The following is a 22,359-nucleotide window of genomic DNA, read 5'->3' as shown; positions in this document are numbered from 1 at the left end:
CTATTGTTAATGGTAGTGTTGTCTTAATTTCAAATTGTGTTTGTCAGTTGCTAGTATCCAGAAATACTACTCCTTTTTGTGTATCTGTTATTCTAATTGCTTGTTTGTAGAATCCATTGGGTTTTCTACATAAACGATCACGTTGTCTGCAGATAAAGTTTTACGTGTTTCTTTTTAATCTGGAGTCCTTTCGTGTCTATTCTTTTTTGCATTTGCTATAGCCTTCAGTATAGTGTCGAACAGAAGTGAAGAGCTCAGATAACCTTGTTTTTGACCTTGAGGAGAAAGCATATAGTTTTTCATAATTAAGTATGGTGTTAGCCTTAGTTTTGTTTTAATAGACATCCTAAATCAGTGTGAGGAATTTCCTTTCTATTAATAGTCTGCTGAGATTTTTTTTTTTTTAATTAGGAGTAGATGTCAGAAGTAGATTCTGTCAAATGTGCTTTTTTTTGCATTTGTAGAGGTGATCATGTAGCTTGTTTGTTGATATGTGAGTTACATCTTCATGTGTGTGTGCTAAAGCAATCTTGCATTCCTGGGTTAAACTCTACTTGGTCGTGATGTTGGATTCAGTTTGCTAAAAGCTTTAGACTTTTTATATCTATGTTCATGAGGGATATTGGTCTATAGTCTTATTTTCTTATCATGTCTTTGGTTTTCATATCGGCATAATTCTGGCTTCATAGAATGATTGGGAAATATAGTTTGCTCTTCAGTTTTCTAGAAAAGTTGTGTAGTGTTGGGAATTTCTTTCTTATATTATTTATAGATAGAATCATTAGTGGAGCCATTTTGGCCAGGAGTTTTCTTTATTGGAAGATTTTCAACTACAAATTCAATGTCTTTCATAGGTATAGGGCTATTTAGGTTATCTGTTTTTTCTTGCATGAATTTGTCTTTTAAGGAATTTGTTTCATGTAGGTTGACAAATCTGTTCTTCTAGAATGGATAATAGTGTTCCTTTACTGTCCTTTTGAATTGGTAGTGATGTTCCTCGTTCCTGTTGTTGGTAATTTGTGTGTTTTCTCCATTTTCCTGATCAGTCTTGCTTGAGGTTTATCAATTTTTTTTTGCGGTACGCGGGCCTCTCACTGCTGTGGCCTCTCCCGTTGCGGAGCACAGGCTCCGGACGCGCAGGCTCAGCGGCCATGGCTCACGGGCCCAGCCGCTCCGCGGCATGTGGGATCCTCCCGGACCGGGGCACGAACCCGTGTCCCCTGCATCGGCAGGCGGATCCTCAACCACTGCGCCACCAGGGAAGCCCGAGGTTTATCAATTTTATTGACCTTTTTTGAGCCAGCCTTTGCTTTCATTCGTTTTTCTGTATTTTTTCCTACTTTCTATTCCATTGATTTCCACTCTGATCTTTATCATTTCCTTTTCTCTCACTTTGAGTTTAATTTGCTCTTCCGTTTTTTGGTTTTCTTTTTTGTGTCCCTGCTTGGAAATGCCCAACTTTTGAGGTTTAGGCTAGAGTTTTCTCTTTTCTTCGGCTTATATCTGTGGTTCAGGAAAATAAAACTTTTGTAACCTTCAGAACAGATCAGACTGTTATCTGTGCAGGGAACAATAGTGCATACTTTGTCAGAGATTGCCTTTGAGGTAGATTTTATTTTTCTGACAGTTTCAAGATCATGAAATAAAGTATGAAATGAAAACAATGTGTCACTAAGCTAGATGATAGAGTTTTCTTTCTTACATGTATGAATTGCTATTTTAAAAAAATCTTGATTTTTTTTTTTTTTTTTTTTTTAGCACGTTCTTGTCCCCCTGCTTGATTTAGGGGATACTGCAGCTTTCTACTGCAGACTTTGTTTCTGGTTGATACGGGGAATACTGTGTTCCATCCTTGTTTTTCAGTTTAACAAAAGCATTCTCTGGGTAAATTTTCCTTTGAAAATAAGAATAACACTTCTACAATTTGTGAGCTACTTACTACGTGTTACCCAGTTGTAAGACCTGTTTTGTGTTCCCATGTTGGAGATGGGGAGGTAGAAATGGATACTTATTTCAATATATTGAATACTTTTGTTACCTATATTCTAGCTGTTTCAGTTATGTATTTTAATGATGTTCTCAATGTATCATTAGTCCTGTGTTTGAATTACTGAGATTACTCCATCCACTCTGGTAGGCACTTAATTTATTACTGATGGAATGATTATTCTACTTTTATGAATCATCGTGTTTGACTAAAAGGTAATTTTGGGATATGCATATAACATATGGATACATTTCCTCAGTTTAAAAAATTAATATTTTTTAGATAGATGGAAGTTTTGTCTACTAGTTGAGTCCTGATTTTCTCCCTGTCACCAGTTTTGGGCATTTACATTTTAGGTTGATCCATATGAAATTGCCAACATTCAACCCCCTTTGACCTTTGAACAGCAATTTCTTATGCTTCAGCCTATGATACATGGCCATAAGGCAGACACGTAATTGTTTTGTGTGTTTTTATACCGTAGTGCCCTGGCTCATGTATTACTCTGCAGCTTGTTTTTCACCTCAACAGTGTAGCATGTGATTTTCTTCATGGAAATCCGTACAGATTTCTGCCTTGCTGTTTTTTAAATGCTGCATAATTTTTCATAGTTTGGATTGTTCCTAGTTTTAGTCATTCCCTAGTGCTGACCAGTTAGGTTGCTTACACTTTTCCCATGTTGTCTTTAGGCCTTTGTGACTATAAATTGCTTTTATCGATTACTGTCGTAAAACCATAGAACTGTTCATTAAAACTGCATTTAAAGTCTTTTGCACTGAAAAATTTTATTACTGTAATATACTCCTTCTATTTATTGATAGTTAGTCTTCTTTCAGTTATTCCTCAAGAACAGTAATTTCTATTACTTTTCATTTTGACCCTAACCTGTTGTGTTTCAGCTCAGTTCTTCCAAGCTATGTTGTAAGCTTTTAAAGCAAAGAGAGTTTATAGTTCTGGCATTGGCTTCCCCATTCTCTTTTTTAGCATCTCATTCAGAGCTTTTTTCATGATAAGCACTCTGGAAATAATTACTAATAAGCCAGTGTGTACTTAGTTGATTTGGTCAAATTTAACAAGTCCAGAATTGAACGGCTATGGTTGATAATTCTTTGGCTAAGACTGAAATTATGATAAGTTATTCAAAATAATTATATTCTAAAACACTGCTGCCCCCAAAGAAATATGTGAACCATATATGCAATTTAAAACTTCCTAGGGAATTCCCTGATGGTCCAGTGGTTAGGACTCCGTGCTCTCACTACCAAGGGCCAGGGTTTGATTCCTGGTTGGGGAACTAACAGCCTGCAGGCCATGTGGCACAGCCAAAAAATAAACAAATTAAAACAAACAAAAAAACTTCCTAGTAGCTACATTAAAAAAAGAGAGAGGAGTAGGTGAAATTTAATTTTAATATATACTGTTTGACCCAGTATATCCAAAATAGTATCATTTCAACATGTAATTTATAAAATACACAGAATTATTTGACCTATATTTATGTTCTTTTTTGTTTGATACTAGGTCTTTAATATCTGGTGTGTATTTTATACTTACAGCTTTATACATCTCATTTTGCTGTATCCCCATTGCAGGTTTTAAGAGTCACTAAAATGGAATGATATATGTGTGTGTATCTGTGTGTGTGTGTGTGTGTGTACATCCATATATAAGTATACACACATACAATGTTTTTGTTTGTTTCTTGATTAGAATTTCTGGTTAATCAGTCTTACTAAAGACATATTTATGTTTTCTCACTTCCTGATCTATGGGGCTTGTAACTCTGAAGAGACAAGTGAATTTAAAAAATGCCATAATTTATACTTTATAGTAGTATCTTGGTAATAATAATCTAATTGGGAATTGTTAGTATAGTCTCTGGCAAAAAAGTTGTACTTTAAACATGAATCTTCTTAAGCTTTTCAGTCAGGTATAATACAGGTGAAAAATATAACTTCACATTTCATGTGTTTTGCTTTTCATAGGTGTCTGCTGCAGATATTTCATCAAATAAGGATGAAGAAGAAAACTCTATGCACAATACAGTTGTGTTGTTTTCTAGCAGTGACAAGTTCACTTTGCATCAGGTTTGAACTAAATTATTTGTCTTGCACTTTTTAAAAAATTAATTACTTTATTAATTAATGGCTGAGTTGGGTCTTTGTTGCTGGGTGTGGGCTTTCTCTAGTTGCAGCGAACGAGGGCTAGTCTTCCATGTGGTACGCGGGCTTCTCATTGCGGTGGCTTCTCTTGTTGTGGAGCACGGGCTCTAGGCATGCGGGCTTCAGTAGTTGTGGCTCGTGGGCTCTAGATCGCAGGCTGAGTAGTTGTGGCACACAGTCTTAGTTGCTCCGCGGCATGTGGGATCTTCCCAGACCAGGGCTCGAACCTTTGTCCCCTGCATTTGCAGGAGGATTCTTAACCACTGTGCCACCAGGGAAGCCCTGTCTTCCACTTTTGAACTCCTCCTTGCCCATTTCTACTTTATCCCGTATGTACTGCAGTCATTTAATATTTAGCTCTAGAGCTATACCAACTAAGAAGGTGCTTTATAAAAATTATAAAATTAGTATATTGGTATAGTCTTAGTTTGGTGTGGAATTTAAAATACGTTAATGTGTTCTTAATTTCAGGATATGTGTGTAGTTTGTGGCAGTTTTGGCCAAGGAGCAGAGGGAAGATTACTTGCCTGTTCTCAGTGTGGTCAGTGTTACCATCCATACTGCGTCAGTATTAAGGTGAGTACACTTAGATTTAATTATTAATGCAAATATGCTTCAGGTTAACAAAAATGTATTGATTTGATTAGTATCATGCTGCGTCCAGTTCTTATAATTAATCAGTTATTGCTTGTTAGGATTATTATACATATGTGACAATATTTAAGTACTTGAAATATTAAAGTACACCCTCCACTTCACCCCCCCACCCCCCGCTCCTTCACTGCCTTTTTGGAATCTCAGTTGTGTGCAAAATTGTGTGATATTGTCCTCAGATCACTAACACCTTGTTGGGTTTTTTCCCCCAATTGTTTTTCTTTCTGTGCTTTAGTTTGTATAGTTCTATTACGTTCCCAGAATGCACTATTATTATGCAGTATCCAGCCTATTTTTAAGGCCATCCAGTGGGGTTTTTTTTTTGGCTGTACGCGGGCCTCTCACTGTTGTGGCCTCTCTCCTTGCGGAGCACAGGCTCCGGACGCGCAGGCTCAGCGGCCACGGCTCACGGGCCTAGCTGCTCCGCGGCATGTGGGATCTTCCCGGACCGGGGCACGAACCCGTGTCCCCTGCATTGGCAGGTGGACTCTCAACCACTGTGCCACCAGGGAAGCCCTCATCCAATGGATTTTTTACCCAGATAATTCTGTTTTTTAATCTCAGTTCCATTCTATAGCTTATACTTATCTTGTGGTTTTAAATTTTTTCTTCATTATGCTTTTTGTTTCAAGTCCTTGAAAAGTTTATAATTGTCTGCTACTTCTATCATCCCTGACATTTTTCATTTTGTATTAACTAATTTTTCATTTTGTAAATGTTTTACAGCTTTCTTTTTAACATCTAGTAAGTTTTGATTGAATGTGGACATTGTGCATTGTGATGGTGTATTGTTGAGAGTCTAGATTTTGTTCCTTTAAAACGCAGTGAGATTTTGTTGTGGCAGGCAGTTATTTGTGGATAAGTTTGAACCTTTTGACACTTCTTTGTGTCAAGCTTTGAGGTGAGTCCACAGAGCCTTCACTCTGAGGTGGCTATTCTCAAACTTTTTGGTCTTAGAACCCTTAGCACTCTTAAAAAAGTATTGAGGACCCCAAGGAGATTTTGTCTATGAAGATAATAATGATTGAATATTTACTGTTCTAAAAATTACAACTGAGAATATTTTAAAACGCAAAAATATGCAGACACACCTTGTATAATGCCAATGTAATGATGTTTTATACATCATGTAGCGTCTACAAAACATCACAGAGTGAATTAAAGTGAATAGTTTAGATCACACTTTCCTAACTGCTGTTCTAGCACCAGTTTAATACTTGAGGCATGGCCTTTATGAGGTCTCTGTTGAATTCTCCCTAAACCTTCCCCTTTCTGATCCCTACAGGCCCCTATTCACCAGTGTCTTTTCAGTCTGACTTGGTTGAGATTCAGATGTCTTCCAGCACTGTGTGCACTCTGATATTTATTACAGATTCCCAGCAGCTCTTCTTTACCCTGGTTTTGGGTCCTTGTGTGACCTCCTGGATGTGCAGCTTGGTGTTCAGTCGAAGACTAAAGGGAAATACTGTGTCGATTCCTGGAGTTCTTTCTTTTTTTTTTTTTTGGAGTTCTTTCTTACTGCTCCCTTCTTTCCAGTGCTCTGTCCTGCACATTCCAACTGCCTCAGCCCCCTGAACTCCAGCAGTGTGTCCTAAACTCAGTGAGCCCGTTGTACTTGCCTGGGCTCGTCCTTCCCTGGGGATCATTCTGGAAAAATGGCTATAGGCGGAAGAATATCATAGGACTCTCCTTGCTTGTTTCCCTCCTCTCAGAAAAAGTCTTACACTGCCTTTTGTCCGGTATCTGAAAACAAGTGTTTCATAAATTTTGCCCAGTTTCCTAGTGTTTTCTGATGGGAGACAGGTCTCGTTTCAGTTACTCCAACGTAGTTGAAGCAAATATCCGTTAGACTATAAAACACATCTCTCATACCTTAGACATGATACATGGATGGGGACCCTGGATAATATCTTGGTTCAAAGAGCTCTTAAAAATGAAGATAAAACCAGTTCAATATGAGACAAAAAAGAGTGGATAGTAGAGCCCTGAAATCTGCACTAAGAGGGAGTTTCAAAGGGGGGGGGGGTATTGTTCAAATGTTGAAATACCGCAGAGAGTTCAAATGATAAACACTAGTACGTCATCTAGATTTGGCAGTAAGGTCTTGACTGACTGACTTGAGCAGTTTCACTGGTGGTGGGCAGAGCGACCAGACTGTAGTGTGTTGAAGAGTCACTTTAAACTGAGGGACTTGAGAATTCGGCTGTAACGGACCACAGACTGTGAAACAGGAAAACTTAGTGGGAATGAAGATACATCATTAAAAAAAACTCTACTACTTTATCTTCATCTTACCTTTCTTCTAAGCCAGGGATTGGTAAACTGCCACACAGGCCAAATCTTGCCCACTGCCTATTTTTGTAAGTGAAGTTTTATTGGAACACAGCCATGCTCTTTTGTTTACATATGTCTGTAGTGAGCTTCACACTACAGTGGCACAATTATGTAGTTTAACATACTGCCTGGCCAGCGAAGTCTAGAATATTTATTACCCTGTCCTTTACAGAAAAAGTTTGCTGGCTACTGCTCTATGCTCCCCTGCTCTTCCTACCCTAGGCTGTTTCTTCCATTTGGGTAAATAATATAATCTGATAATCTAAGGCTAAGTTAAACATATCAGTAGGCTAATCAAAGTAATAAATATACACGCTTAAGAAGCAAATGTCTTTACGAGCCTTATGGTAACCGACCGACCCGTCTTCCTCTACCTTCACATCTGAGTCCTCTTCCCCACAATGCAACCCCTTTGGGTTCGTTCAGGTCCTTCTTTTTGTAGTTAACTGTACAGCGCTAAATAATATACTCGTGTTACTCCTTTATGTGTGTTAGATTTTGTTGACTTGCCTCTATAAATAAATAAATAAATGCTGATTGAGCTCTTAAAATACACCTCCTGCCTTCTCCCAGCATCGTCCCAGTATAGTTGTTTTACTATATTTAGTTAATAAACAATGTTGGCTATGACTCCATAAATGTTCACTGGAGATCTAAATAGTGTACTATGACTTTATTTTGTTTTTCATGGAGTTTTCAATAGCAAGAAGAAAATAATGATTCATGATTCTCCATTAGTTTTTATTTGTTTTTACCTACTGTAGAAGCATGATCATATCAGATTATTTCAGCAAGTAACTGTTTTTCTGGGAAAGGCTTACCCCCTTCCACACTCTGCTTTTTCCCTGTTCTGAGCTGGGCTGGTAACTTCTAGGTCTGTTACTCAGTTCTCATCCTCAAACATCTCTGGGATGACATCCTCTTTTGGGTTCATTGCTTTCTAGATCCCACGTCTTCCTTTTTCTTGGTATACACCCTCACTTTGTTCCTCATATCTCTTAAGTAACTTCATTAGAAAGGGTACTTGGAAGCTGAATTTTGAGTCTTTGTCTGAAAGGCATTCCACTTTAACACTTAATTGCTTGTTTAGTTAGATTAAGGATTGTACCTTGAGAAGTATTTACCTGTAGAATTGGAAACTGTTACACTCTTTTAGCATCCAGAGTTGGAAAGTTTGATGCTACTTTGATAGTTGTTCATTTATTTAACTCTTGTGTAGTTTTTTTTTTTTTTTCAGTATGCGGGCCTCTCACTGTTGTGGCCTATCCCGTTATGGAGCACAGGCTCCGGACGCGCAGGCTCAGTGGCCATGGCTCACGGGCCCAGCTGCTCCGCGGCATGTGGGATCCTCCCGGACCGGGGCATGAACCCGTGTCCCCTGCATCGGCAGGCGGACTCTCAACCACTGCGCCACCAGGGAAGCCCTCAAGTAGTTTTAAGACCTTATTCTTCATGATCTTAATTTTTATTCTGTATCTTGATTGTTTGCTATTTTGTTATAACACAGGTTCTTTGCGGTCCTTTTTACCTGTAGACTCTAGTCTTTTGAGATCTCTTAGTTTGTTCCAAATTTTTAATACTCCATGATGTGGCTGTTTTCTGGAATTTATTAGAAGCATAGAGATTCTCAAATTTTTCCACTTAAGTTAGACCCTTGAGGCAAAGGAGAATAAGCAGAGGGCTGAATATGAACTTAAGAAGTCCTAGCTTCTTAGCCTAAAATCCTCCAAGACCATAAAATGGCCTTGGGAACTCATGCTGTACCTTAATTTTCTTTGCATTTTTAATATTGATTTTAATATACAAGTCCTTATGTGATGTACACAAGTTTCAGGATCATGAATTCATGAAATGTCATAGATTAAAACTTTATCAATACATTTTCAAGTCCTGTGTTAACAATAATGGGGTCATTTACTTGTTTTCTTTAAAAACCAGTTACCACACCTATCAAGTGGACATAAAATCCAGAGCACAAGGTAGTTACATAAACTGAAAAGGGCATTAAAATATGGATCCCTTTATATTATTCTGTCCAGTAGGAGACTCCGAAAAGTACATGAACGTGGTCACCCCGGAATTGGGCCACTGTTGGTGCTCAGTAAATGTTAGTTGCTTTTGCCTCTTTTCTGCTCCTAGGTATGTAAGCACCGAGTTCATTTGGCGCTTGATCAGATATGGCGTATTTGATCATGTTTGCATGAGGGGTAGGTTAACGTATGAATCACATGGCTTGGTTGTTTCTTTTGCAGATCACGAAAGTGGTTCTGAGCAAGGGTTGGAGGTGTCTGGAATGCACTGTGTGTGAGGCCTGTGGGAAGGCGACAGACCCAGGAAGACTCCTGCTGTGTGACGATTGTGACATAAGTTATCACACCTACTGCTTGGACCCGCCACTGCAGACAGTTCCCAAAGGAGGCTGGAAGTGCAAATGGTACCCTAGGACTTATGTTTCCCTTGTTAGACTTTTTAAGTTCAGAACTTTCCCACAGTACTTTAGTTTTCACAAATTAGCAACAACTGCTTAATTGCGTGGTACATGTTGACAATGATCGATACCACTAACCAGAAAATTTTTCAAATGTGCATTAAATACTTTCCCCCTGTTCTGTTCTTGTGTAGCTTCTTGAATTTCAGTAACTAAATAACTGAGTAAATAAAATTGAGACTTGTGCGGTGTTGGGTTTCAGGTGTGTGTGGTGCAGACACTGCGGAGCGACATCTGCAGGTCTGAGATGTGAATGGCAGAACAACTACACACAGTGTGCTCCGTGTGCAAGCCTGTCCTCCTGCCCCGTCTGCTACCGAAACTATAGAGAAGAAGACCTTATTCTGCAGTGTAGACAATGTGATAGGTATTGTGCTGTTTTTCTTCATCTTTTGTAAGCTTTTCTCTCTTAAATATAGCAAAAGGAAATTGAAAAATAACTTTCTTCTATCTTAACGGTAAGAAGTAAGAGTTTTCCTTTCCAGATTTTTAGTCAGCTAGAAGCTTAACAGAAGTTTTCTGTTTCATATTCTCAGTTCTAGGCTAAACAGTTTTCACTTGGGGCTTTCTGAGGGTTGAGGTCTTTGATTTCAGTGGTATATTATTGTGCTCTGTTAGCACCGTACATGTAATATTAGTGATCATATTATTTCATCAGTAGTACGGGATTCTCAGGATTCTGCCTACCAATTCTTTGTTCTAAGGCAGGGTAACTTTTATTTCCCAGTGACCGTTCATTATCACTTACACAAGCTCTGTCTACTCCACAGTAGGTGCGTCACCTGGGGCACGTACGTGCTGCACCACTCCGTTATGTGAATTCCTTTCTACTCACCCTAACTAGCTTCCGTGCTGTCTCTGAAATACTCAGTATTTTGTCATAAAGCAATTATCCCATCCTCATATAATGTGCTTTTGCTTCGTTCATAGTACTTGTTCTCATTGCTTTTTTCTTCTTCTCAGCTCTGACAGTTTTTTGGGGTCGATAGGAATGGTTAGAGAGGGGTGACATGGGCTAGGTGGGAGGAGCACGTGAGACTTGGGGGCTTTAAGGTTGGAGGCTGTCAGCTCCTGTTGCAGTTTTTAAAAGGAAGCCATCCTCAGTGTATTTCCTCTTTTTTTTTTAATGTATGAATATGGTCTTTCTAGATGGATGCATGCAGTTTGTCAAAACTTAAATACTGAAGAGGAAGTGGAAAATGTAGCAGACATTGGTTTTGATTGTAGCATGTGCAGACCCTATATGCCTACATCAGATGGTAAGCAAATGATTTAAATGGTGCGTCTGTGCTCTTGGATTGATACAACTCACTTGTGCCTGCTGTCCTTAATCAGTGAGTGGGCTTAACTGTACTTCTTTTTCTCTTTTTGTGAAACTATTATTTGGACAAGTATTTTATGAAAAATAAGTTACTTTTCATTTTTAATTAACTCTCATTATCCCAATAATATGTTAAAACAATCTACTTACATAAAGGAAGTAAATTAAGAATATATTTTAGCTATAAGGTGTAATTTTTGCTTTCAAGAATCATAATGTTGGGGACTTCACTGGTGGTGCAGTCGTTAAGAATCTGCCTGCCAGTGCAGGGGACATAGGTTCAATCCCTGGTCTAGAAAGATCCCACATGCCTCGGAACAACTAAGCCTGAGCGCCACAACTACTGAGCCTGCGCTCTAGAGCCCGTGAGCCACAACTACTGAGCCTGCATGCCACAACTACTGAAGCCCGCGAGCTTAGAGCCCGTGTTCCTCAACAAGAGAAGGCACCACAATGAGAAGCCCGTGCACTGCAACGAAGAGTAGCCCCCGCTCACCGCAACTAGAGAATTGCTGCGCACAGCAACGAAGACCCAATGCAGCCAAAAATAAATAAATAAATAAATTTATTTTAATTTTTTTTAGGTGTCCCTTTTAAAAAAAAATTTTTAACATCTTTATTGCAGTATAATTGCTTTACACTGTTGTTTTAGTTTCTGCTGTATAACAAAGTGAATCAGGTATACGTATACATATATCCCCTCCCTCTTGCGTCTCCCTCCCACCCTCCTTATCCCACCCCTCTAGGTGGTCACAAACCACCGATCTGATCTCCCTGTGCTATGTGGCTGCTATCTATTTTACATTTGGTAGTGTATATATGTCAGAGCTACTCTCTCACTTCGTCCCAGCTTACCCTTCCCCCTCCCCATATCAAGTCCATTCTCTACGTCTATATCTTTATTCCATCCTGCCCCTAGGTTATTCAGAACTTTTTTTTTTTAGATTCCATATATGTGTTAACATACGGTATTTGTCTTTCTCTTTTTGACTTACTTCACTCTGTATGACAGACTCTAGGTCTATCCACCTCACTACAAGTAACTCAATTTCGTTTCTGTTTTGGCTGAGTAATATTCCATTGTATATATGTGCCACATCTTCTTTATCCATTCATCTTTCGATGGACACTTAGGTTGCTTCCGTGTCCTGGCTATTGTAAATAGTGCTGCAATGAACATTGTGGTACATGACTCTTTATGAATTATGGTTTTCTCAGGGTATATGCCCAGTAGCGGGATTGCTGGGGTCATATGGTAGTTCTATTTTTAGTTTTTTAAGGAACCTCCATACTGTTCTCCAGAGTGGCTGTATCAATTTACATTCCCACCTACAGTGCAACAGGGTTCCCTATTCTCCACACCCTCTCCAGCATTTATTGTTTGTAGATTTTTTGATGGTGGCCATTCTGACTGGTGTGAGGAGATACCTCAGTGTAGTTTTGATTTGCATTTCTCTAATGATTAGTAATGTTGAACACCTTTTCATGTGTTTGTTGGCCATCTGTATGTCTTCTTTGGAGAAATGTCTATTTAGTTCTTCTGCCCATTTTTGGATTTGGTTGTTTGGTTTTTTTGATATTGAGCTACGTGAGCTGCTTGTATATTTTGGAGATTAATCCTTTGTCAGTTGCTTTGTTTGCAAATATTTTTTCCCATTCTGAGGGTTATCTTTTCATCTTGTTTATGGTTTCCTTTGCTGTGCAAAAGCTTTTAAGTTTCACTAGGTCCCATTTGTTTACTTTTGTTTTTATTTCCATTTCTCTAGGAGGAGGGTCAAAAAGGATCTTGCTGTGATTTATGTCATAGAGTGTTCTCCTGTGTTTTCCTCTAAGAATTTTATAGTGTCTGGCCTTACATTTAGGTCTTTAATCCATTTTGAGTTTATGTTTGTGTATGGTGTTAGGGAGTGTTCTAATTTCATTCTTTTACATGTAGCTGTCCAGTTTTCCTAGCACCACTTATTGAAAAATAAATAAAATAAATAAATTTATTTTAAAAAAGACTCATAATCTTGTAGTTATTAGCAATACATAGGAATCCAGTACATTGGTTCTTTATCTTTACCAGTTTTTCTTCCATGATGTTGTGTATTTCCTCCACCATTTCTCTTTGTTGTTTTAAAGGCAGCTTTTAATTCTATTTAATTTAATTCTGTTTAGTTTTCAAGCATTTATTTTAGTAAAATGGGTACAGTAGTAGAAACTTTAATCATATGTAAATCTTTAAATACACCTTACCTTTTGTGAAAAAATCACGAGTTTTTGTTTTTGTTTTTGTTTTTTTTCCATTTCAGTGCCTTCCTCAGACTGCTGTGAATCTTCACTTGTAGCACAAATTGTCACAAAAGTGAAAGAGCTAGGTAAAATCTGAAATGCTTTCCTTGACTGTTCTTTACAAAAAGCAAAGAAATGCTTTTATATAACTGAATTGTGACACGTTACATGAATCCTGCCTTACTCATGTGGGTGTTCAGTGTAAATTTCCTAATGTTGGTAATCATTTCTGTAATTACATACAAAATGTCTGTCTTTCCCAGCTTTAGAGGGACAGTATTCCTACAGATCTCACCAAATTGGCAGTGAAAATAACCACTTTTGAAATAACCGTTAACTACATACTTGTTTTGGTTTCATTGATACATTATTGTGTTTAGTTGTCAGTTAGACTAGACAATAAGGCCTAGTTAGCAAAGAGATTTCTTCAGAATTCATTCTCTTACTATTTTTTTCTGGAATAGATCAGCCTAGAATAGTGACTAACATGATATTCTTATTAAACTCTCAGTCTTTTGCCTACTTCTATTTGATATCATCTGATACAAAAACATTTGGATCGTACAGAAATTTTTCTAATGAAGAGCAATTTTGTACACTTAAAGTTTTGCAGAATTTCTGCTTATTTACTACCTCTCCTTGTAAGTGATTATACTGATGCTTTGATTTCCAAATGGGCTTATGGAGTATTTTTCTTCCTCTTCTGTAAATTGATCCTCACCTTTTAGTCTGAAAGGACACTCTAGGAAAAGGCTCATAGTCGAGTGACTGAAGCATTGCTTTTAGCTTCCGTGCTTTCTTTTTAAATCCCTGTATTGATACATGAAAATAGAAATGCCAGGAAGACCATTTAAAAAAAAACTTACAACCTTTCTCTCTATAATTCAAGGAGGTTTGACCAGCTATGCTTACTTTTAACTGAGTACTGTTAATTATTTGTGCATTTCATAGGTAATTGGTTTATAGAAGTCACATTCCCTTGACACGGTCCTTATGGAACAATAATCAACTTATCAATCAAAATTAAAATGAAAGTTTTAATTTGTATCCTTGGGATATTGTAATTTTAGATCCACCCAAGACCTACACCCAGGATGGTGTATGTTTGACTGAATCAGGGATGACTCAGTTACAGAGCCTCACAGTTACTGTTCCAAGAAGAAAACGGTCAAAACCAAAGTTGAAGTTGAAGATCATAAATCAGAATAGCGTGGCCGTCCTTCAGACCCCTCCAGACATCCAATCAGAGCATTCGAGGGATGGTGAAATGGATGATAGTCGAGGTAATACTTACATATTTTCCATGGAATATGTTTGCCAAAATAAAGAATATAAAAGAGCTTTTAAAATTATTTGATTTATCTAAGGGTAGATCCTGCTGACTTAGAAGGTAACCCTTGGTGTGACACTGTCCTGCGTCAGTGGTCTTCCGAGACCTTGCCTTTTCAGGTTCTCTTCGTTTCATGTATCCTAGAACAGACCTATATTACAGAAATTTCCAGGAGCACCATATCTTTGAAGGTCACAGATCTTTTCAGATCTTTTCGGGGTTTGCCAGATAGCTGCATAAACCTCTTCAGATGCTGTGAACTTGGATTCCATGGTTAAGTTAAAGTAGAACTCCATGCAATCTAGAAATGAAAGACCATCATTAATGTTCAAATATAAGCTTATATGCACAGATACTCATCATAAACCATCTGTTTATAAACAGTTTCTTGATCAGGTTTTCCAGGCTGAATTTTCTTGAGATGAAAAAATAATTTTAGTGGCATTAAATTCAACATGAGTTTTATTTTTGCTTTTCTCTGAAGAAGATTGCCATAGGCTTGTTTGTTTTTAGGGTGGTTATTTCTTTTCAATTGATTCAAAAATAAAGTAATAGTTGTTTTTGTTCCATCACATCTTATCATTTACCAGTATTTATTGAATGCCTGCTGTGTGCCAGATGTTGGAAGTCATGTCAGTGAGCAAAGCAGATAAAATTCTCTGCTCATGGAACTAACATTTTAATGTTAGGAGAAAAGATCATTAAAAAGACATAACGTAATAAGTTAATAAAGATGTGTTTGGCAAGTGCTGTTGAGAGGACTTGGGAGCACAGACAGTGGGCTGAGGGCCCAGATGAACTGGAAGCCATATTTAAGCACCGACTTTAAAGAGTTGAGTGAGCCCCTCGATTATCTGAGGGAAGAGACAACGGGAAAGACCCTGAGTGGGATGTGCCTATAACATTTGCTGAATGTTGTGGAGAACAGTGTGTCCAGCACAGTGAGCAAAGGGATAAAGGCCTGTGATGAGATCAGAGTTGTGAGGAGAGGTGGGGTGACTCAGTAGGTCCTGTAGGACCGTAAAGGTGATGCTTAAGGCATTTACTGTAAGTGGAATGGGAGGTTGTTTGGAGGTATCTGATGAGAACAGTGGCAAAGTCTTACTTACAGTTTAAAAGGAACACTGCTGTGATGTAAACAGACTTTTAAGCCCAAGAGTTGTAGCAAGCAGTTCAGGCAGGAGGCTCTTGCAGCCGTCCAGGTGAGAGTTGATGGTGGCTTAGCATGGGTCTGTGCGTGCTCCTGTTACTTTATCAACTAATCCTCACATTTCTTTTGCAGTAGTGTGTTTTTGGGTCTGTGTGGTTGGAGAAAAGCTTTCTGATGCTTACGTATAACTCATTTTCAAGTACTGTTGAACAGAAGTTCATTTTGAAGTTTTCAGTGATTTGAGGCTTGTGAAGAAGTAGGCTGTGTATCTGGGAGGAATTGACCTGATTTTACCGTCAGCCAAAGTCCAGTGAAGAATTGCAGTTTCTGAGGGTGTCAGAAAATGCCTGAAGAATGGTTTTCCCTTAAACCTGAGAAATGCTGCATTTCACAAAATTTGAAAGGTTTCTTGGTAGTACACACTAATTCCCAAAGTATGAAATTATAGAGGGAAGAAATGTTTGTTGATGTTTGTTTACAAACAAAACATCAATAGAAAGACCCGAGAAGGTTTTCCCTATGACTACCGTTCTGTAAAACGACACTGTGAGAAATGGTAGATATTTCTGCAGCTGTACAGTTTCCAAATTGAGGCTGCCAGCAGGGAGATCCCCATAGAAGTAATACTGTCCATCATATTATACACATAATACATATGTAATTTTAGATTCCACAGGAGTCGACGAAGTCCACATGAACTTGTGATGCTCCTGAAATATTGCAGCAATACTCACCTTTTTGGGGGTTGTTTTTGTTCATTTTTAAACTCTTCTGATAAACGTTTCTTAAGGAAAATAAGTCATAAACTATCACCTTAGCATATCAGAAACAAACTTGTGCGATAAGAGCAGGCTCCTGGGGTCTGGATGGCCTGTTAGTGCAAAAAAAAACCAAATCTAAAGAAAATAAAACTGCTATCTGTGTCTCAAGAGTGGGAGCGCAGGGGGTGGGGGGAAAAAAGTGGGAACACGGGGACTTCCCAGGTGGTGCAGTGGTTCAGAATCCACCTGCCAGTTCAGGGGACACGGGTTCTATCCCTCCTCCGGGAATATCCCACATGCCGCGGAGCAGGTAGGCCCGTGCAACACACCTACTGAGCCTGCGCTCTAGAGCCTGTGAGCCACAGCTGCTGAGCCTGCGTGCCGAAACTACTGAAGCCCGCGCACCTAGAGCCCGTGCTCCGCAACAAGAGAAGTCATCGCAATGAGAAGCCCGTGCTCCACAACAAGAGAAGCCATCGCAATGAGAAGCCCGTGCACTGCAACCAAGAGTAGCCCCCACTCGCTGCAACTAGAGAAAGCCCGTGCGCAGCAACGAAGACCCAATGCCCACAAAAATAAATACATAAATTTATTAAAAAAAAAAAAAAGATGAGTGGGAGCACAGTGCTTCCCTCTCAGTTGCTGCCCCCCGTGGACCCTCACAGCACGGTGGGGACATCAGGAGGTGGGGAGTGAGACCGCGCCCAGGCTGTGGCAGGCATGGTGTGGGGCCGATTGAGAGGAGAGGGAGCAGCCGGGTGGGTCGGTTATCACCTCCTGCAATTTGTTATCGGTCATTTTCTCAATGCTTTAAATTTTGTTTTGGGGCAAGTAATATATTCACATGTTTTAAACTGCACAAGAATAAGGGTGTTTCTCTCTTCCCTGTCCTGCCAGTTCACTTCTCCAGACGCAGCCATTCTTTGTGTCCTTCCAGAGGTGTTTTGTTCATGTACAAGCACATGGATATATATTTTGTGTTCCTTTTGTCTTACTGTTCTTGCTTTTATGTTATTCTTCATTTTTCATGGCCTCATTTTTCATATTCCTTTGTATGGATGTAAGTAACTCAGTTCCCAAACTGATGAGACCTTTAGGGGTTTTGTTTGTTTGTTTTTTCCGTCTTTTATTGTGTGTTTCCTGAGATTTCATGTATTCCTCCTTGTTTCTCTCCCTCATTTTTGGTGGGCATACCTTCTTTTGTTTCTTGAGAGAGAATGCATGGAAGGTAAATTTGAGAGGTTATGTACTTTTGAAAGTGTACCCTCCCACCTGACTGATCTTTTCCAGGTTGGAATTCAATTTTCCCTTCAGCGTTTTGAAGTCATCGATCCAGTGTCTTTTAGTTCCTGGTATATAGGGAACTTGATACTTTTTATATGGTCCGTGTTCTCTCTGGAAGCTCTTGGGATTTTAGGAAATTCTCCGTCTGCAGTGTTCTGAAATTTGGTGAAGATATGTCTATTTCACTCTGTTAGGGATGTTTTTCCTTTCTTTTGTCAGGCACTGAGTGGTCCCTTTTGCCTGCCATCTCACACCCCTCAGCGTTAGGAAGTGTTCTTGAAACCATTGATTCTCCCCCTCGGTGCCCCGTCTTCTTTTTCTTGACCCTGCTATTCAGATGTGAGACCCACTCAGCCCATTCTCCCTGTCTTTTCTCTCCTCCTTTCCAGCTCAGGTCTTTGCATTTTACTCTAAAGTAAATTTTTTATTTTATTTTTCTATCCCTCTACTGATTTTCATTTTTGTTTTGTTTTCAAATATCATGGATTAATTTCCAAGAGCTTTCTTTCCTTCCTTTGCATGTTCCTTTTCATAGCATCCTATTCTTGCCTCATGAATGTTTTATCTTACCTGTTGGAGGATTGAAAAATTTTTTCTAATGTTTTCTTTTTCCTGCCTAGTCTTTCAATTCCCAGTTGCATTTTGTGGTCTCAGGTCTCTAGCTTTCTCATGTGATAGATAATCCTTGGTTGTCCGTGTGTGATTAAAAGTGAGGACTGAAAGTGGTGATTGGAAAAATAAATTAATAATTTTTTAAAAAAATAAGGAATGAGTGATTAAAAATGATGAAAATCTTCAAGTGTGTGGGGGGTATTTGTTGGCTAAGCTTTTGTGATCTGTGCTCACTATTTGGAAAATCCCCTAGTGTCAGTACCTTTAGACATTTCTCTTGGACTGGTCAGGTTTCCCAGAAGAATCTTCCTGTCTCCTGCTTGGACAGTAGAGGTTTAGCTGCTGGCTTTCTGGGAGTTTAGTGGGGAAAGGCCCCAGGGGAGAGAGGGTCAGTATTTAACATGCCTGTAGTCACTTAATCCTGTTTTCAGTCCATGACTCCAGTGTTGAGTTTGAGTGTCTTGAGTGAGTGTGAATGGCACTGTGAGTGTGAATGGCAGCCTCACAGTGTGTGAAGTTGGGAAGGTCATAGGGATTATGGCTTCTGTAGTTAATATTGATATAAAACTCTCTTTGCTTTAGCTGCCTCCCACCCATTTCCAAAGGTACCTGGCTCTGCCAGTTCTTCAACCTTTTGAGGATTGTGATAAGGTTGGATTTTTTTCTTGGTTCCTTCCACTTTCAACTGAGAATTTGTATTTCCTGAGTCAGTTTTCATCTCTCTTTCTCTTTCCAAATTTGTGGCTTTTCTTCTTTCCTGTTTTTTCTGTCTTTGTTGGTTTATCTTTTAAAAATAGATTGCTTTACTGTACATAGGGTTTTGGGAGAGTGAAATTAGATACATGAATTTAGTCTACCATCTTAAACGTAAATTCCCTCTCATATATTTCAGTGGGTTTATTTTAAGGTAAATAATTGCTAGCTTGTTACCTTTGGTGTTTGCTAAGTTTCAGTAAATAAATAAATAGATAAAATTTTCATGGTTTAATCTTAGCTGTAGAAAGCAGTTATCAGATTGTTATAGAATTGACCTTAAACACTGACCTAATATTATTGAAAACAAATACACTACTCATGGTATTACAGAAGTATGCATAATACTTAGAATATTGAAGAAAAGTGTTAACAATTTATTGTTAAATGTATTTGATAACTTTTTTTTCCCCTAAAGCACAGCGTAAAGCATATACAGCTTGAAAAGTTTTGATTACCATGATTTTAAAACAGCATTCCTCTCTAGGAACTGAGCTTTTGTATGCATTGCTTAGTTTCATTGTTTACTTACATTTGGTGAAAAATTTGTTGAACACCTATTACGTACCGTGCTAAGGATGCAGCTGTTAATAAGAGTCTTAGATAAGGAGAATATAGTCTAGCAAGGAAACAGACATTAAAAGAACCAATTCAAATAAAGCATAATGTTAACGTACAGGAGCATGTATAACTGTGGGAATTCTCTAAGAAAGTGATGGTTATAAAATCCTGAGGGTTCCCTGGTGGCACAGTGGTTAAGAATCCACCTGCCAATGCAGGGGACACGGGTTCGAGCCCTGGTCTGGGAAGATCCCACATGCCACGGAGCACCTAAGCCCGTGAGCCACAACTACTGAGCCCTTGCACCACAACTACTGAAGCCTGCACGCCTAGAGCCCGTGCTCCACAACAAGAGAAGCCACTGCAATGAGAAGCCCGCGCACCACAACAAAGAGTAGCCCCTACTCGCCACAGCTAGAGAAAGCCCGCGTGCAGCAACAAAGACCCAACGAAGCCCCCCCCCAAAAAAAAAATCCTGAAAGATGGGTAGGTGGAAGGTGGCAGAGGTGGAAAGGGAGCTTGATGTGCTCAGGGAGCTGAGCGTAGCTTGCATAGTGGGAGTGAGATGAAGCTGGAGAGTTCACAGGACACTGTTATAATGGGCCTTACAATTTGGATTTCATTTTGAGGCCACTAGGAAGACATTAAAGGATTTTTAAGCAGAAAATTGATACTTTTCCATTGATAAATTGATATTTATAGAAACATCATTTAGGCTGCAATTTAAAGAACTGATTGGAGAGGAGGGTAAGCATGGAGGCAAGGCAGAACAGGCGGGGAGGGAATGCAGTAAGTCAAGATTGGACTCAGGTGGTAGTTGAGGGAAATAGAATGTCCTTGGGAGATACTGAGGAGTCCTGATTGAACGAGAAAAGAAATTAGGAATTGTCAAGGCTGTCTCCTAGGAATCTGCCTCCTGCATGGTACGTTTCCATGTCTTTTAATGATGATAGGTAAACCCTGGGAAAGGGAGAAGGTTCATCTTAAATTAGTAGTTCAATTTTGTATATAAAGTTTTCAGTAACTGGGTAATATCTAATTACAGATTAGTTGGAGCTCAAGAGAGTTGTAGGCTAGAGAGACAGCCTTGGGGTCCTGGACCTGAAGACATAATTAAAAGCAAGGGAATGATAGGTTAAGTGCAGATTGATTTATAATTGTCTTTGGGAGCATTCTCTGTTTCCCCTTCTCTTATTCTTATGTTTCATTTCCTGAGAACATTGCACTAATTAGCATGAGTTCTGTATCCCTTAGGGGGCCTTTTATGTCTCTATACTTTCCCTGTCAACCGGGATGCATGATTAGAATGGCTCCGCAGCCACTTTGCTTTGTATTTCCTGTTACATAGGAATTGTGTATTTGATAACTTTTTCAGTTTTATCTGTACGTTTACTTTTTTCCAGAAGGAGAACTTATGGATTGTGATGGAAAATCGGAATCTAGTCCTGAACGGGAAGCTGTGGATGATGAAACTAAGGGAGTAGAAGGAACAGAGGGTGTCAAAAAGAGAAAAAGGAAACCATACAGACCAGGTATAGTGCCTGAGCTAGACATCTTAATATAATCAGAACTTAGTTAATTTAAGAAAAATATGATATTGAGGGCTTCAAATATAATGAAATAAACAGGATGAAATATAACTTCTTAAGAACTCTCTAAGCTGAAACTTAGAGAGTTTTTTAGGCTGCGCTGTGCGGCCTGCGGATCTCAGTTCCCCAACCAGGGATCAAACCTGGGCCCTGCTGCATTGGGAGCGCAGGGTCTTAACCACTGGACTGCTCGGGAAGTCCCCAGAACTTGTAGGTTTTTTAGGCAGTTATTAATGTCTGTTTACCAGTGAATGAGGTAGTTTATTGAATCAGTTCAATCTTTATTCTTCTGATTGCTTATATTTTATTGGTAAGAGTGATCGAAATACCTTCTGATGTGTAAGGAAAAACTCTGTGTGTGTTTTCTGCTAGACCTTAAAAGGTAACCTTCCTTACAGATGAGCCACGTTTATAACAAGGGCCTAGATTAGCTTCGTCCAAATCACTGTATGAAAATGATTTCATTTCTTCGTAATTATGAGGCTTATAAGTGCACCTACTTTTTTAGACACTGCCAAATTCCTTCCAGGAACTTACAGTTAAATGTTAGGGTTTTTTTGTTTTTTCTTTTTCTGCCTTACATGGAAGTTATCCATGTAAGGGACCCATTTGAGGGGCCCATTAGATCACAAAGTATATTGCTAGACAACTATCATATGACAGAAGCTGTTAGTGTTACTATGTGTCAGGCACTGTTCTCAGCACTTACATCTATTTATTTAGTGTTTATCGTATGTGTATAGGAGATACTATACATTATCCCTTTTTTTTTACCAGTGAGGTAACTGAAGCAATGAAAAGTTAAATAACCTGCCCAAAGTCTAGTAGTAACCAGAATTACACAGTTTGACTCGTCTAAGAACTTTAGGAATAACTAGACACATTACCCCAGAAGTCATGTTGATTTTTGCTTGGATCATCTAGTTTAGTTTGTATCTTGTATCTGTTCTCCCTCAGCTAACATACAAATAATTTGAATGATGATCTATGAGCTACTAGCATTAAGGAAACAAGCATAATTTACTATAATGTTTACCCTGACATCGTTTAGGAGAAGAAATACATGCAGTCTTCTGTACTTTAATGAATTTGTATTCCT

General features: G+C 38.9%; 1 protein-coding gene across 8 annotated transcripts in view; it reads left to right on the top strand.

The window, feature by feature from the left end:
- KMT2C (lysine methyltransferase 2C) overlaps positions 1 to 22,359 on the top strand; it is a 294,243-nt gene that overhangs the window by 199,994 nt on the left and 71,890 nt on the right. For all 8 annotated transcript variants that reach the window (XM_033863531.2, XM_033863536.2, XM_033863533.2 and 5 more), the window contains 8 exons: positions 3,973 to 4,074; positions 4,621 to 4,725; positions 9,390 to 9,571; positions 9,828 to 9,992; positions 10,775 to 10,884; positions 13,241 to 13,306; positions 14,291 to 14,503; positions 21,075 to 21,203. In XM_033863531.2, the coding sequence (XP_033719422.1) occupies positions 3,973 to 4,074; positions 4,621 to 4,725; positions 9,390 to 9,571; positions 9,828 to 9,992; positions 10,775 to 10,884; positions 13,241 to 13,306; positions 14,291 to 14,503; positions 21,075 to 21,203 (1,072 nt within the window). The remainder of the gene's footprint in view (positions 1 to 3,972; positions 4,075 to 4,620; positions 4,726 to 9,389; positions 9,572 to 9,827; positions 9,993 to 10,774; positions 10,885 to 13,240; positions 13,307 to 14,290; positions 14,504 to 21,074; positions 21,204 to 22,359) is intronic.

The sequence above is a fragment of the Tursiops truncatus genome, chromosome 9 (genome assembly GCF_011762595.2).
Source record: "Tursiops truncatus isolate mTurTru1 chromosome 9, mTurTru1.mat.Y, whole genome shotgun sequence".
Classification (NCBI taxonomy): Eukaryota; Metazoa; Chordata; class Mammalia; order Artiodactyla; family Delphinidae; genus Tursiops; species Tursiops truncatus.
This window is presented reverse-complemented; position numbering and strand designations above follow the sequence as displayed.